The 15,328-nt window shown below is 35.9% G+C and overlaps 1 protein-coding gene across 1 annotated transcript in view; it reads right to left on the bottom strand.

The window, feature by feature from the left end:
* MALRD1 (MAM and LDL receptor class A domain containing 1) overlaps positions 1-15,328 on the bottom strand; it is a 246,729-nt gene that overhangs the window by 113,464 nt on the left and 117,937 nt on the right. Inside the window, exons 26-27 of the mRNA XM_074157371.1 lie at positions 8,646-8,891; positions 5,208-5,365 (exon numbers count right to left, since the gene is read on the bottom strand). Of these exons, the coding sequence (XP_074013472.1) occupies positions 5,208-5,365; positions 8,646-8,891 (404 nt within the window). The remainder of the gene's footprint in view (positions 1-5,207; positions 5,366-8,645; positions 8,892-15,328) is intronic.

Genomic DNA, 15,328 nt, shown 5'->3' with positions numbered 1-15,328 from the left:
TAGCTAGCTATGTTCATATATCTATATCACCCATATACAAGTACTAATAAACCTTACAATTCCGTTAGATTTAAAGAATTTCTCTAAAATGTTTATTATGTCTAAGAGGGCAAACAAAAAACCTACGTATTTTCTACATTGTTTGGAGCATGCTTTGAAGTTCAGCAGACTCGAGTAAAACATTTGAGTGAATCTTTGGAAATTTCGTTTCTTCCTCTAGCTGCATGAAAGTCAGATAATCTGCTTTGAGGCTACCTGAACCCAATGAAATCTGTAACTTCTACATTACTGTGAGGAGTTGATTGTTTTTCATGCAGCCAGTGAGGAGAATGGATCAGTCTATTTTAAGCTGTGAAGTAGAATAAGTTGTTTCCTCAGACTTTATTTTTGAGTGACTTCCCATAGAAGTAGGGTCAATGATACTGATTTGTGAAAATTTCATTTTAAACTACTCCATCCTAGAAATACAAATGCCCAGAAGGTAGCTGGCATTCGCAGCAAGTCTGCTGCAGGTTTTCCTGTTGACATCTTGGGACAGTAAGCTGCTTCATTAAAAATAACCAAAGAATTACAAATACTACCATGAATCATCCATTCCTGAGCTGTGGTGCCTGCTAAGCCACATTTCTACAGCACTAGCTCTCTTCTTCTCTCTGCCTTAGACTAGCTAAAACCAATCACAATATCAAGGGAACTGTGACAGCTTCCAGCTTGTGCTGAGAAGCTGCAGCAGCCAGGTGGCCAGGTGACAGGGTCTGTGCTACATCAGCCCTGGGCCACTGGAGGTGGCTGGCTGCTGGCTCCCACTGCCTGTTGCCCTGGCCGGATTAGTCTATCACTCAGTGGCGCTGATGGGGCCCTGCTTCACTTGCCATGAATTGGCCAGGACTTCTTGTCCTCCTGAATATCATTCCATCCTTGCTCATTTGTAACTGGATGGAATTAATTCACTATGACAAACACCTGAGTAAGGTCCACTGGAACTTCCTAACGAGATCCTGTGTATATTGGCCTTGTCACAGGCAGTGGACATAGTTACTAATGGAAGGTTTCACCTTCCTTATACATCTGCATATTTCTTTTTAGAGGCTTCTTTCAAATCCTTGAAAGAGGCCCCCCTAACTGTATTAAATCCTAAATCATCTATTTTAATGACAATGTCTATCTGCAGGGCAATCAACGTTGATCCCACAAAAATTATCTTCAACAAAAGGTTTTATCCTTGGTTGTTGTTCCTTTCCCACTGTGATACCTAAGGCTTGCTTCTTTTTTATGACAGCAACAGCTTAAGCACCAGTAAGAACCAGGCACCATCCCTGAAGGTATTCAAAAGACGGGTTCATATAGTGCTCAGAGACATGGTTTAGTAATGTGATTGGGTTTTTTTGTTTGTTTTTCTTTTCTTTTCTTTTTTTTAATCAGAGTTAGGTTGATGGTTGGACTAAATGATCTTAAAGGTCCCTTCCAACCTAGACAATTCTATGATTCTGTGATTACAAAGGAAACATGTTCAGATCAGCAGAACAATAAAATGTATCATTCTTTCCACCTAAGAATTCTTGCTTGCCACTTTGGAAGCACATTTAAAAATGATACTGTTTCTTCTGACTCACAAAATAAACCAGTATTTAGTGCCAATGAGGAACCCCACCACCACTAAAACAGACACACTGAATATGCTCCACTTTAGCTTCAGAATATCTCCTACACTGGATTGTATTCTTTTACAACTGCCACAGAGATTAGAAGTATCTCAAAATCTCACTGCAGTAGCAAAATTTTGACTGGTAATACCCAGATCTCTCCTGGTAATACTCAGTTTTCCCTGTGAGCTTTTGCACTGCTATTAAACACTGTAATTTCAATTTGGATGGATGGTGAGTTGGATATTGCATTAACAGCTGTAATGTCAACACCTTTCATTTGCATAAATGTTGTGGGGGTTGATTTGAAGAATATGGTATTTTTGCAACTAGTTCAATGGCCCATCATTTTGATTGTATTATTATTCCATGTACAGAGAGGTTTATATGAAGAATTTGTACTACAATTTGAGGTAAAAAAACCCCAGTAACTGCAGAGAAATTCCCCTAGAAAATGAATTTGTTTTCTCTAAGTGCAAACATTAACATAAAAGTTCATGCTTGGCTGTAGTATCCCTTTTATGATCCTGCAGATTTATTGATTATATCATAATCTGAGATACTATTTTAGTAGGATAAGAGAGAATAGTCTTAAACTTCCTGTGGACAAACAATACGAATATTAACAGAAGACGCCAATACATACTATGAACTATGATTTTTGAAAAATGGCTTTTTACTCTTGATTACCATTTTTCTCCCACTGTGATATTCAGGAGGAGGAGAAATGTATTCCTCATTCTGCTTCCATATGATATTTTCTCATCATATTATTCATTACTGTGCCATTGGTGTGTAGTGTTCACTCTCATCCAACTTGTAGTGGACGTGATGCCTTTAGTTGGAGATAGTTTGCTCACTTGTCAAACTTGAGATGGTAAATTCCTTCCCAGGTCATCTTCTTGTCCTAGCGTTTTCAAGTAATCACAATCTATTGATCTGCTTTCGCTGACGTTAACTTAACCTTGAATCAGGAGATACTCATACTGGATGGAAATATATTGGTACTGCAATTTGAACTAGCAAGAGAAGCTACAGCATGACTTCCCATGACTATGTGTTGTTTAATTAGATTTATTCATACAGACACTGCTAAATAAAATCTTTAATTATAATATTGACTTCTGAGTTCTTATAAGCAACATAATGGGTAAACTATGCTCATCTGACAAAACAATCCCAGATACAGTAACGAGAATAATTTTTCCTACCTCCATGTAGAATTCTTGCCTTCAGTAAAAAAAAATGAATAAGAATAATAAGTCATTACTCAAATGTCTTATATTTACACAGCCTTTAAAAATCTCTTAAAGCTCACTGGAGACAAAGATTTAAAATAACATAAAAATAATGTCTGAAAAGTTTATTAGGATAGTAAAATTAGATGAAAATAAGAAGAGGGCAATGACTCACTGTAATAAGAAAAAAAATAATTATAAAAATAAGAATAAAGAATATTTCCCCAAACCTAGAGAACTATTAGTGACCGTGATCTAGAAAATTCCATAGAAGTCATATATTTGAACACTATCTTTAAAAAAAAAAAAATTAAAATGTACAGTAGAAAAGGTTCTCTGCAGGCTTTTATCAATGGGGTAACTATCTAGTAAAACTCTGCTCAGGTTAATTTTGTAAAAAAATAATAAAAAAAAATTAAATTGCTTTGTCCATCCCAAGGATGGAAAAGATTTTTAACTACTGGACTTGAACACTTCAGAGACAATATCCCAACAGAGAATAAATGTCTGGCTTTAATTCATTTTAGGTGGTTTGTTTGATTTTCCTTTATTTCACTTCTGTTGTCTTCTGTTTAACAGAAGTATTTGCTTGTGTATTATTGATTTCACTGTGTGTAATAAAAAGCAAAATAACTATTTTTCTGTTTTTAAGGCAACTGCAACATACAATGTCATAATTACTGTATGCAACCCACAGTGATAATTTAAGTGCAACCTACTCACACATAACTAATGCAGCTGCTATTTATTTTCCACCAAAGTTAGTTTGCAATTTAGTTTATAATTAAAATTAAGCAATCCTAAAATGTTTATAATTACAATATTTGAGTGCTACAAGATCCACCTTTGAGTAATGCAATGAGAACATAATTTGGACTTTGAGTTAAAATACATGTTTATTTTTGCACCTAATTCATTGTAAGTAACAGGATCAATTTTTGTTTCAATTTTGAATACTTTACCAAAGAAAAGTTATTTTCAAAAAACATTTTTTTAAATCTACTTTCCTCCTTTATGGATTTGAGCTTTTCTTGGGAAAATAGCTGTATAAATATATCTCATTAACTATACAGCTACTTGATGAGTGGCCTGTTGTCATTTGTAGGTTTTTAGACTAATCCATGAAAAAATATACTAATGGCTGTCAAAGGACTCCTTGTTTTTATATTTCAGACAGACTTAGCCTAGGCTGTCTTTAGATGTTAAAGACTATGGAAGTGTTTTATCTTTCAGGCTTTTGAATTATTCTCATAATATCCAGAACATTTGAGAAGCAGTTTTTACCAATTTATTTTCAAGGACAAAATATGATTTATCATTAAAAGTTAAGGTATTCAACATGTGCACTGGAAATAAAACAGAAGTTTTAATGCAGTTCACTACAATAATTTCTAACCCAAGATTTTACTAGAGATATTGAAGAAAGAGAAGTTAACAGATGTGGCAAATAAATTGCCGCCATGATTTATACTTGAGTAGCCAGAACTCCATGCACAGATACAGGTAAGAAAAAATACACAAACTGACATTTGCAAAGGTTTGTACTATATCTAGAAGTGGTATATTGGGTCATTGTTTTGAAACGCCATTAAAATGCTCAGTAGCATTAAAATGCATAGCATGCACAGGGAGGTGAAATATATGCTTTTGCTACAGTGATCATTAATTTCTACATTTTACTCAGCATCATATGATTTAAAACTTGCTTTTACAAGCATTTAATCCTTTTTCTTTTTAATGAACAGCCAATTTTCAAGGCACGTATCTGTTTTCACTTGTAACTGAATAATTAGTTTTTTCTGGGTTTTCTATATTTTTTGTCATCCCACACTTGGTGAAGAAAATGCCGTTTCCAAAGAAAATTGATTATATATTCTGTACCTGTCTACATAAAAATATAAACAATTTAATACAGTCATATTTTTGTATTTCATTCCCATTTTGTGCAGGTTGCTAATTCATTTTTTTGGTGGATGTCGTCCTGTCAGAATGATAGGGTTGTAGCTACCAATAAGGATTGCAGCAAAAGATGAAAATAGCTCTCACATGGAGAATATCAAAGAGAAAGGTACTGTATTTGAGGAGGGAAAATGGAAAGAAGTTTTAAACAGATTTTCTCTGGCTTTTCAGAGAAATTTCTTTTGGAAGGGAAATGGTAAAAACATTTTTAAGAGACTAGAATAATTAAAACCAGCACTGAACTAGGAGGAGCTCTTCCAATCTACAAACCCAACAGCAGAACTTCAGAGTGTCAAAGTGCTCTCTGCTGGAGCACGTACACCCTTACATATATAAGATATTCAAAAGAAAAAGGCCTTTCTATTACCTTAATCAGAACCTGAATATGTCCCATGGCTTTTGATGACTTGAAGTACCAGAAGCTCATCACACAAGTCCTGCTTGATTCTTTCCATCTGGAACTCTTCACATGGGCTTTTTCATTTTTTAGACCTATTGCAGTGGCCTCAAGATACAGGAATTTTCCTGAAATCAAATGATGGATTACTGAAAAGTTGTTTTAGACTTTCAAATTAGATTCTAAAACTCAGCAAAGTAAATGCAGAGACATATGAAATATACTTCCCATATAGGTAGGTTGAGGTACTAGTGAACCTCAGTGCATGGTAAAAAATTACTGGATCACATTCATTGTGTACTTGTTATATCAGGAATAAACTGGGAGCAGCTTAAGATTTAGATGGGCCTGTGTAGAAGAGAAAGAATACTTCCATGTTTCCCAGCTACTCTGATTACATGTCCTTGCCCAACAGCATTAGATGTTATTTTGACAGTACATAATACAATAGCCAGACTGGTATCCCTAGTGATTCATATTACCTTTGGCCATCTGTACTCTTTAGTGTATGAATATTAACTCACATTTAAATTATTCAGTCAGCAGAAATTGCAAAAAACACATGCCTACAGTTAATATTTTCCAACACTGATATGGTCCTTCAGTTTTACATTTTCATTTTTTCCTTTGTACAAAACCCAAATGTGTAGTTCGCATAAACATAAATGTATAAATAACACACTGTTAAATTATAACTGCACATCTACTCAAGTTTGTATATGAATTAGAGAGAAAAAATTTTACTTCATTAGAGATGGAGTGAAATGGGTTCATTCTAACTTTGACACTTCTCTGGCTAATTTACAACCATAGATGTTTCCCATAATATTATGGGATGAAAAATTTGCTTTTTTCCTGAGGTCAAGCATATATTTGAGAAGTGTAGTGACATATTCACGATAATATTTTTAAAAAAATATAATTAGAAAACACAAATTAACCTTTTTATTTTTCTCTATCTGCTATTTTGTGTGTTAAAAAGCCATGTACATAAACACTAGGAGATACCAAAAGCTAGACTGGGTTGAATGCTGGGCATGTTGATGTTTGTTAATGCCTGTTTAATATTAGGCAAATGACTTGTTTTCTGAGGAGACCATACCAAACAACAGCATCCAACCCAAAAAACTTTCGCAGTCTTCTTTGGAAGGAAACTTGAATGACTGTGGTGGCAGATACGTGGCATTCTGAAAGGCCTCTTGATCTGAATGACTGGAACCAGTACTGTGGGACAGTGGGCTGATCACAGCTAGCCCAGCTTGGCTAGGAGATAATACGACAAATCACTTAATTCCAACCAGAATGGTGTAATTCTAGTAATGTACAATTTTTCAACATTTTAATGCTGAAAACAGAGGTACTAATAGGGGAGTTATAATTAAGTAATTGTAATGAATGTAAGCTCAAGAGCTGTACTTTAGGAAGTAAATGATGAAATCCATCTTTGTACCACTGAATACTGCAGTATTCATAGATTCATAGATTGGTCCAGGCTGGAAGGGACCTCTAAAGGTCATCTAGTCCGACCTCCCCGCAGTCAGCAGGGACACCCCCAACTAGACCAGGTTGCCCAGGGCCTTGTCGAGCTTCACCTTGAATATCTCAAGGGAAGAGGCCTCAACCACCTCCCTGGGCAACCTGTTCCAGTGTTCTACCACCCTCATGGTAAAGAACTTTTTCCTAATATCCAATCTAAATCTCCCCTTCTCCAACTTAAAACCATTGCCCCTCGTCCTGTCACTGCAGGCCTTTGTAAACAGACCCTCCCCAGCCTTCCTGCAGGCCCCCCTCAGGTACTGGAAGGCCGCTATGAGGTCTCCCCGGAGCCTCCTTTTCTCCAAGCTAAACAACCCCAGCTCCCTCAGTCTGTCCTCATAGGAGAGGTGCTCCAGCCCCCTGATCATTTTGGTGGCCCTCCTCTGGACCCGCTCCATCAGGTCCATGTCCTTTCTATATTGAGGGCTCCAGACCTGCACACAGTACTACAGGTGAGGTCTCACCAGAGCAGAGTAAAGTGGCAGAATCACCTCTCTGGATCTGCTGGCAACACATCTCTTGATGCAGCCCAGGATGTGATTGGCCTTCTGGGCTGCGAGAGCACATTGCCTGCTCATGTCCAGCTTCTCATCCACCAGCACCCCCAAGTCCCTTTCCTCAGGGCTGTTTTCTAATATCTCATCCCCCAGTCTGTATTTATACTGAGGATTGTTTCTTCCCAGGTGCAGAATCCTGCACTTGCTTTTGTTGAACCTCATGAGGTTCATCTGGGCCCACCTCTCCAGCCTGTCCAGGTCCCTCTGGATGACATCCCATCCCTCTGGTGTATCGACAACACCACACAGCTTGGTGTATATATGGATATATAATCTATAGATTATAGAGTAAGTTTCCAGGCTTGAGAATTAGATCAGCAGGAATTGTACTCATATGTGTAGCGGATTCAACATATATACCATGGAGATACATAAATCTGTATTCTAACTGCACCGGCTATTTTAAAAGCCAAATCTAAGACAGGGACACGTTGGAGGGCGGTTCTTTTGTACTGCACCTTACTTTGAGATCAGTGAAATGCAGCCAGGCTGGACTGTCTCAAAATTTAAAAACATACGAACATATAATTTTTGTGATTATTTCTGCCTGTTTCACCCTCAGTTACCTTTCACTGAGGTGAAAGCAAGCTTTCACTAGCCCCTGAGTTTCCATGTATCTTCAAGTAAACTTTGGTTTTATTAGGTTTTATCCTGCAGTAGTTCATGTAAACGTTCAACAACTGTTAAAGACAAGTCATACTCTTTTGTGCAACTCTGCTGTGGAATATTTCAGTTTAAGATCAGTTCTGAGCCCAGCTTTGGTAATGTCTTTGTATGAGCTATGACACCTTCAAAGGCAGACAATGAGGCACAGCACTTGTAGCAAGAACAAGAGCAGACAACTGGATTCTTTGGCCAAAATAAACCAGGAGCTGCACTGCCCCTAACAAAGGAGGCTTATTTATTTAAATTTATTTATTTAAAATTGCCTAAAAATAAACTATGTATAGTCACTATGAGTAACTTTAAGCTTCTAGGTAATGAGCTCAAGCTCTTATGGAGTGTGACCCAGCGGATCTCAGAGCTGAGCTAACTCATCCTTGCAAGCTGCTGCCAGACCAAATGCCTCTCTCCAGACAAGTAGCAAATTAACTTGCTTAACTCATACAGCAATACTTAAAGGAGAAACAACTGAGAATCAATTCTTCTTAATTTAATTTTGTAACAGTAATTAATATTTTAATATTGTTACACATTCAATTCATTAAAAACGACACCCTGATTAGACCTGTTAGAACCCCCCTGCTGCCTGTGAAAGGAGGTGTGAGAATCTCCATGAAGACAGTTACATCTTGTTTGTGAACTGACAACATACCAGTGCTATTTCCAAGTGTGTGGTCTCCGGGAGGTCTAAGACTTTGAGGTGAGCTGACCCCTAGCACCCAGTTAAAACTGTCCGCCAGGGAATTTTGCCAGCCACATCTGCCATTCTCAAAGGTGCAGGAAGTTCCACATTTGCTCTCGTCTGTATTATCCCCACAGTTGTCTTCAAAATCACAGCTTTGTTCTGGTCTATAGCACTCGCTGTTCTGACATTGCCAATAGCCATGTGAGCAGGAGCCTGAAAAGAGAAGAAAGGGGGAATCGCACTGTCATGCATCCCAACAAGGTTACTGGAAGGTTACCTCTCAGAGACTTTGATATTTAGGAGGAGGAGGGTGGTCCAGAGCAGTTTTATTAAAAGCCTTTGGTTCCCCTGAAGTGCCAATCCATTATCAGTTTATTTCTTTTGTATTTTGTCAAGAGATTGCTTAAATAAATGACTGTTTCCCTTGTAAAGCCTTTGAGGGCAAGCTCCAGCCAGGCATTCCTTCACTAACAAAGCTTTCTAGTCTGACTTAATTGCTGACATTCTCCTTTCATGTGGTGTAGGATTAAACCATTTCATTTTAGCTGCAAAATTGAGCTTAGTTTAGCAGCCCCAATTTGGAAGAAAAAGCTTTTCTATTTTAACTAAGGAGGTTTGCCTTTTAAAGGATTTCTTTTTTTTCTTTTTTTTTCCCCAGACAAGTTTAGTGGGGTGATGCTGTCCTTTTTGTGCAGTATTCCTGGCATTAGTGAGGGATAATTCTGCTATTGTAGAGCCTAAAAACTGCAGGACTCATTTCACAGGATCCATTTCCAAGCTTCATGTTTTCATTTCAGATCAGTTTCTACAGGGCTCTGGATAAAAGCAGCCCCTTCAGTACATTCTCTAATCAGAAGGAGAGACACAAAATTCTGAAATGGACCCTCCCTATTTCCATTTTCCATTCTCCTTTGCCAGAAATAAATGCACAAGCATAATTTTATTTAAAAATAAGAATATCACTATATTAGCTCATCGAACATAAAATTATAATATGCACATGTATGAAAGTTGCACAACTATGGGAAGAATTTGAGTTAATTGATATTAAAAATCTCATGGTAATACAAAAGTGTTTCCATTGCCATTATTTTAATTTAAAGGAGGGCCTGATGGACCTAAATGAAATTCACATAAGGCTGGATTTTATTAAGAGGTCAGAATAACAGATTTATTAACAAAAAGAAAATAAGAATGGGTTTGTGTGTTGGCAACCTCCATCCCTAGGACTTTTTCTGGATGTACTTCCACAGTATGTTTTTTCTTAAAATTACATATTTCTAAGGCTTTATGACTGTTAAAAAACAAACACACAAACCCCAAAACTAAACAACAACAAAAAAATATCAAAAAACCTATAAGAAAATTCTTTTTTTTTTTTGAGTTCTCTTCCTTTTTTCCCTTCTTTTTCTCAATCCTAGCAATCCAAATGCTGTCTGTATAGGTGCTTGTGGGTATAATAGGGATATTTAATTGAGAGGAACTTCTCCTTAGCAAGGTTTAGTAACTTTTTCCTCCAAGCAGTGTTTCTTAAATATTATTAGCAGGTAGACTTTTTGCCCCATGTGGTAACTGCATCAACACACTAGGCTGCAGTGGACCCAAAGGAGCTGTTAGTGTCTTCCAGATCAATAATCTTTGAATTGAGGAGGATTTACATAACAGAGGAAAACAGCTGCAGCAGTAAATAATCCCCTTGTTTTATATACCCTGAGAAAAATCAACAGATGGAACACTTATATTTTAAAATATGACATTAAGACAAACATTAATCCCCTTTATTTTATAAAGGTGTTTCTCTTAAATTTATTTTTAAAAAAATGTACCTGCAAGAAAGAGAGAAAATCAAGAGAGAAAATAATCTTACTAGCACAACTGAAATATGGTTTATTTTCTACATCAATGAACTTTGAATAGCAATAAAGATAACACAGTATATAGGTTGCAGCATTGAGGCAGAACAGCAATAAATTACAGAAAAGACATTCATGTTAAGAAACAGCATATATGTGTGTTATTCATGTAATCTTCAAACTGTGGCAAGAACAGTTGTGTTCTCAAAGAATTAATTCCAGAGGGGAAAAAATTATTCTTTAATCTTTGAAACCATAGCCTGTGTCACAACAGGACTTTTCTATGAGGTAGTTAATTTTTATGTCACTCTGTATCATAGTAATAATTTTATTGCTTGTTTAGCTCCTCTCTGAAAATAAATTAAAATATAATTTTAAATCCTCTAAAATAAATTAACTCTATTAATGTATGATAAGATGATGCACAAGCACCCTTTTATTTATTATTTGCTTTCACTTTAGCAGGCATAGATATTTGAGAAGGACCTGATTTTTTCCACTATCACTTAAAAGGCCTACAGATCTTCAGATGATTTTCCTACATCTGTGTTCAGAAACACCTTATACTTAAAGCTAATTTTTTATCACCCAAAATCTTTATCAGTTTTTTGTTTTCTCCACGATATTTAGGTTGCCTTTTATTTCAGGATGAGAATCCTTCCTCTTATAAAAATAATAGGGTTTTTTATTATTATTATTTTTTAAATGCCATTTTAAAAGTGGCGTTTACCATTAAAATGCATTATAAGTTCTCACAAGGTGTCCGGACTTATATCTGAGTATGCAATCTTTTCATTTTCACTCAACATTGATGAAAGCAAATTGTGTCATATTTGCTTGGATTGGCCACGAAAGATTCTTAAAGGAATTCTATGATTACACACTTACATTGAGTAACCAAATGGACCCCAATTAACATAATTTATCAGAGACAAGCTGAAGAAATAGCTTGATCATGTTCTGTAATTATCTGTAAGACGACAAACACTGACAGCAGAAAGCTCTAATCTAGTAGAAAAAAACCCTAACATCACATGCTAGAAAACTGAAGTTAGTGAAGTTCAAATTAAAATAATATGATTGAGTAATTAACCATTGAACAGATAACCAAAGACTGTGATAAATTCTCTATCAGTTAAGGGCTTTAGAGACTGAATTTTTTTTTCCCCCAAGAGATTACTTTAACTTAAAATTATTTGATAAATCAAGGAAAACTCTAGATGAAAACCTGGTTAATGTTATACAGGAGATTAAATTTCATATTAATAGTAGTGCCTTTTGGTTTTAAAAATCAAAGCATAGTTGTAGACCTTAATTTGCTAATATAATTATGAAAATTTATAACAGATAAACTAAATATTTATCCTGCCTATAGTAGCTACAAAATCAAGATGAAAATATCATATTTCTCCATTAGAGTCCAATCATCTTGAAGCTCGTCCTTCAAGTAGCTTTCTTTATTGGAAATAAATTAAGTATGATAATTAAACTGATAAAAATAAATAAGAACAGAACTTCTAGAAAATTGCAAAAATATGATTGTATATGGGATGAGAGGCAACAGGCACAAGCTGGAACACAGGAAATTCTATCTGAACGCGAGGAAAAACTTCTTTACTTTAAGGGTAACAGAGCACTGGAACAGGCTGCCCAGAGGTTGTGGAGTCTCCTTCTCTGGAGACATTCAAAACCCACCTGGATGTGTTCCTGTCCAGCCTGCTCTGGGTGACCCTGCTTTGGCAGGGAGATTGGACTAGATGATCTCCAAAGGTCCCTTCCAACCCTGTGATTCTGTGATTCCACTAGTCATGACTCTAGTCATAAGCGTTTAACACTTAAATATCATAATTTCAAATTGTTTCTTCAGTTCTTATTTTATATCAGCATTGCTTTAAAATCACCAGCAATCCAATTCAAGTTTTAGAAAGACAGGAAACAGATTGGTGATAAGGGTATTCCAAGTTGTTAAACTTGTGCTTCTTAAACTTATTATGTTTAATGGTATGATCACCTATGTTTTCCAAAACTAAATCCAGTCAAATGAATGAGATAGTTTACAATTCTCAGAATAACACATCAGTAGGCTTGAAAAGCTAGATCTGCTTCAAAATACTTTCAAAAGATTTTATTTACATTCACATAGCTAAAAGCATACCAGTTCCTAAATCAAAGCTGGAGTTCCTGTAGTACCATAATCTGGTATAGAGGCCAGAGTAATTAATCAGCAGGCTAAGAGTTTGACATCCCAGGGATATGAGCTCTCTAGATAATTTAGATCTCTGAGGTTTTCCCTGCAACTATTACTCCATTATCATTCTTGCTCTAAGTTGACATTACTGTATGACCGAATTTTATGTGTCCTTAAAAAAAATTGCTAATAAGAACATCTTTCCTCTAATATGTCACCACTATAACCCAAGGACACAGAGTAAAGTGCTTTCATCACAGCTGATGATGCATAGTAATAATGACTTGTCAGCACAGGAATGTGAAAAATGCATCTCATTTCAAAAGCAAAGCTTTGGAAATTGCAGGAATTTTTAAAGACTTTCAGAAGGTGAAGTGCTGGAAAAAAAAAAGACGACTTAAAAACTAGTACATATTATCAGTTATTTCTATGTAAAGTGCCTGTTTTTTCTACGACTGAATGTGAACATTTAAATTTTTGGTTTTGCAAGACTCTCAAGTACTCTGACATATTGATTTGCATTCTGAGAAACCCAAAGTTTAAAACACAACAGCTTGAGTTCATTTGCAAAGAGGACTTTGAGAAGAAACTGTTAACCTAAGTTTCTCCCATGACAAAGAGCTGATGAAGGCTTCTCCAACAATCAAAACTTGCTCAGTTGGTTTCTTATCTTGTCCTAACCTAGGTGGGAGAAGGCAGTGAATATGGAGGCCCAGAACTTGAGAAATGCTGGATCCACAGCTGGAACTATAAACCCAAGTACTTTTAGAAACCCCTTCTCTGGCAAATAAAGACATGAAAAAACTCATAACTTAAGCAGTAAAAGTACAAAATAGTCACTGAGTAGTTATATTATACATCTGCAAGATCTCAGAAGTCTCTTCCAGGAAGTGTTGGGTTTTTTTTGACAAGTTAGACACCATGAGGTGATCCAGAAATGGCTTTAAATTGACATAAGACTGGTCACTATTCAAAGGGGAAGATAATGAATTATGTATACCTGTTTTAAGTTGTGGGCTTCTACTATTTATGAAGGTCAATATTTTCCCTTAAATCAGTATTAATGTTCAAAAATACAAATGTAAATTACAAAGGAAACTCCTCTGGAATATTCGCAGTTATGTATAAGTGAGATGAAAATGTGAAAGACCTACAATAAATGTAATTTGCATAGAATTTCTATAAACAGTTACAGCATTTAAACACAACAGTATTTCAACTCTTTAGCAATATCTGAGTAAGAATCAGGTGTAGGAGAAGTGAAAAAAGTCCAAAACTGATTAAATTGAATCTCATGACCCCTATGAATCCTTCATCTCTCATTGCTCACAAGGAATACATTTCAGGATTACTCTATTTACCATATGATATTACAAAACTTCCTGTCTATATTAGACAGAACTCTGTAGTGAGCTGAAGAGGACATGATGATTAAAAGATTTTATTGATGTCTTGAACAGCCTTCCACACACCTTTGAGCCTCCACCGGAAAGGTCAATTAGAGAATGAAAAACATGTTATACTTGATGGAAAAGAAAGATACCAACAAACTCTTTAATCACTCAGTATCTCAAAGAAATACAGCTTCTAATATAGTAAGCTTTCCCCTTTCCTTTGTGTAACAGTCATGTTTGTTCTCAGATAATGAAAGAAAAAGATGAAAAATATACCTATAAAGTCAGCATAAGTGGTTTGAGATGAGTTTCTGCAAGTAACAGCAACTGCATGTGGAACCTGTATGCTCTGATGTCACTTACATGTTAACATCTCCTAATGTCATCAAGTAGTTCCTCGGTTCCTTATTTTTTTCCAGCCACTATGAACAATTCTGACAAAAGCTCTTTTAATTGATTACCCTCATTTAACATTAGTCCAATCCAACATGGTAATTTATTCCCAAAAGCAATAATTGCTTTATTAACTGTACCTCAATTCAGTAGGTGTTCATGTTTAGCAGCACTCTTTGAGGTAAGCAAATATTAGCACATGAGATGAGCAAGTGACTGAACAAGGAAACAGCAGCAAAGTTTATTGTTGGAAAGAAAGGCCTAATGAAATTGTTTTATCCAATTTCATGGGAACCTGGGCTTTAACAGGAATTTCTCAAATCACCAGGCCTGGTTCACTTTTATGAAAAGAAACAACCTCAAGCAACTCCTGTGCTTTCAATATAATCAGTAACTTTCTCCATTGCTGCTACCGGAAGGCTATTTTTTGGTTTTCAGATAAGAGACCTTTTTAACTTCTAGCCTAAATTTATTCATAACCAGTTCAGATACAAATTTGTATGCAAGCTCTGCTACTCAGCTCTCTTCGATGCAGAAAGGAAGGTAAGGGAAACACAGAATATAATACAAAGAGATCTGAAACCCAAACCCCAATACTACTCAAAACCCTCATATTTTCCTGGCCCAAAACTTCATCTGAAAGTCCAACAGAAGCTGAATATTTTCTTATACCAGTCCTCTTTTGAAGCCTAGCCACACAACACTAGACAACTTCAAAATACAGAAAAAAATAATTTTATATCTATGGCTGTGACAAAATACTGAGAAAGACTTCTGTGACATTTCTGTTTTGTGACAAACTAGGTCTCAGTAATTTGAGGT

Source organism: Numenius arquata, chromosome 12, assembly GCF_964106895.1.
Source record: "Numenius arquata chromosome 12, bNumArq3.hap1.1, whole genome shotgun sequence".
NCBI lineage: Eukaryota > Metazoa > Chordata > Aves > Charadriiformes > Scolopacidae > Numenius > Numenius arquata.
The sequence above is the reverse complement of the archived record's forward strand: the minus strand, read 5'-3'. Positions and strand labels throughout refer to the sequence as shown.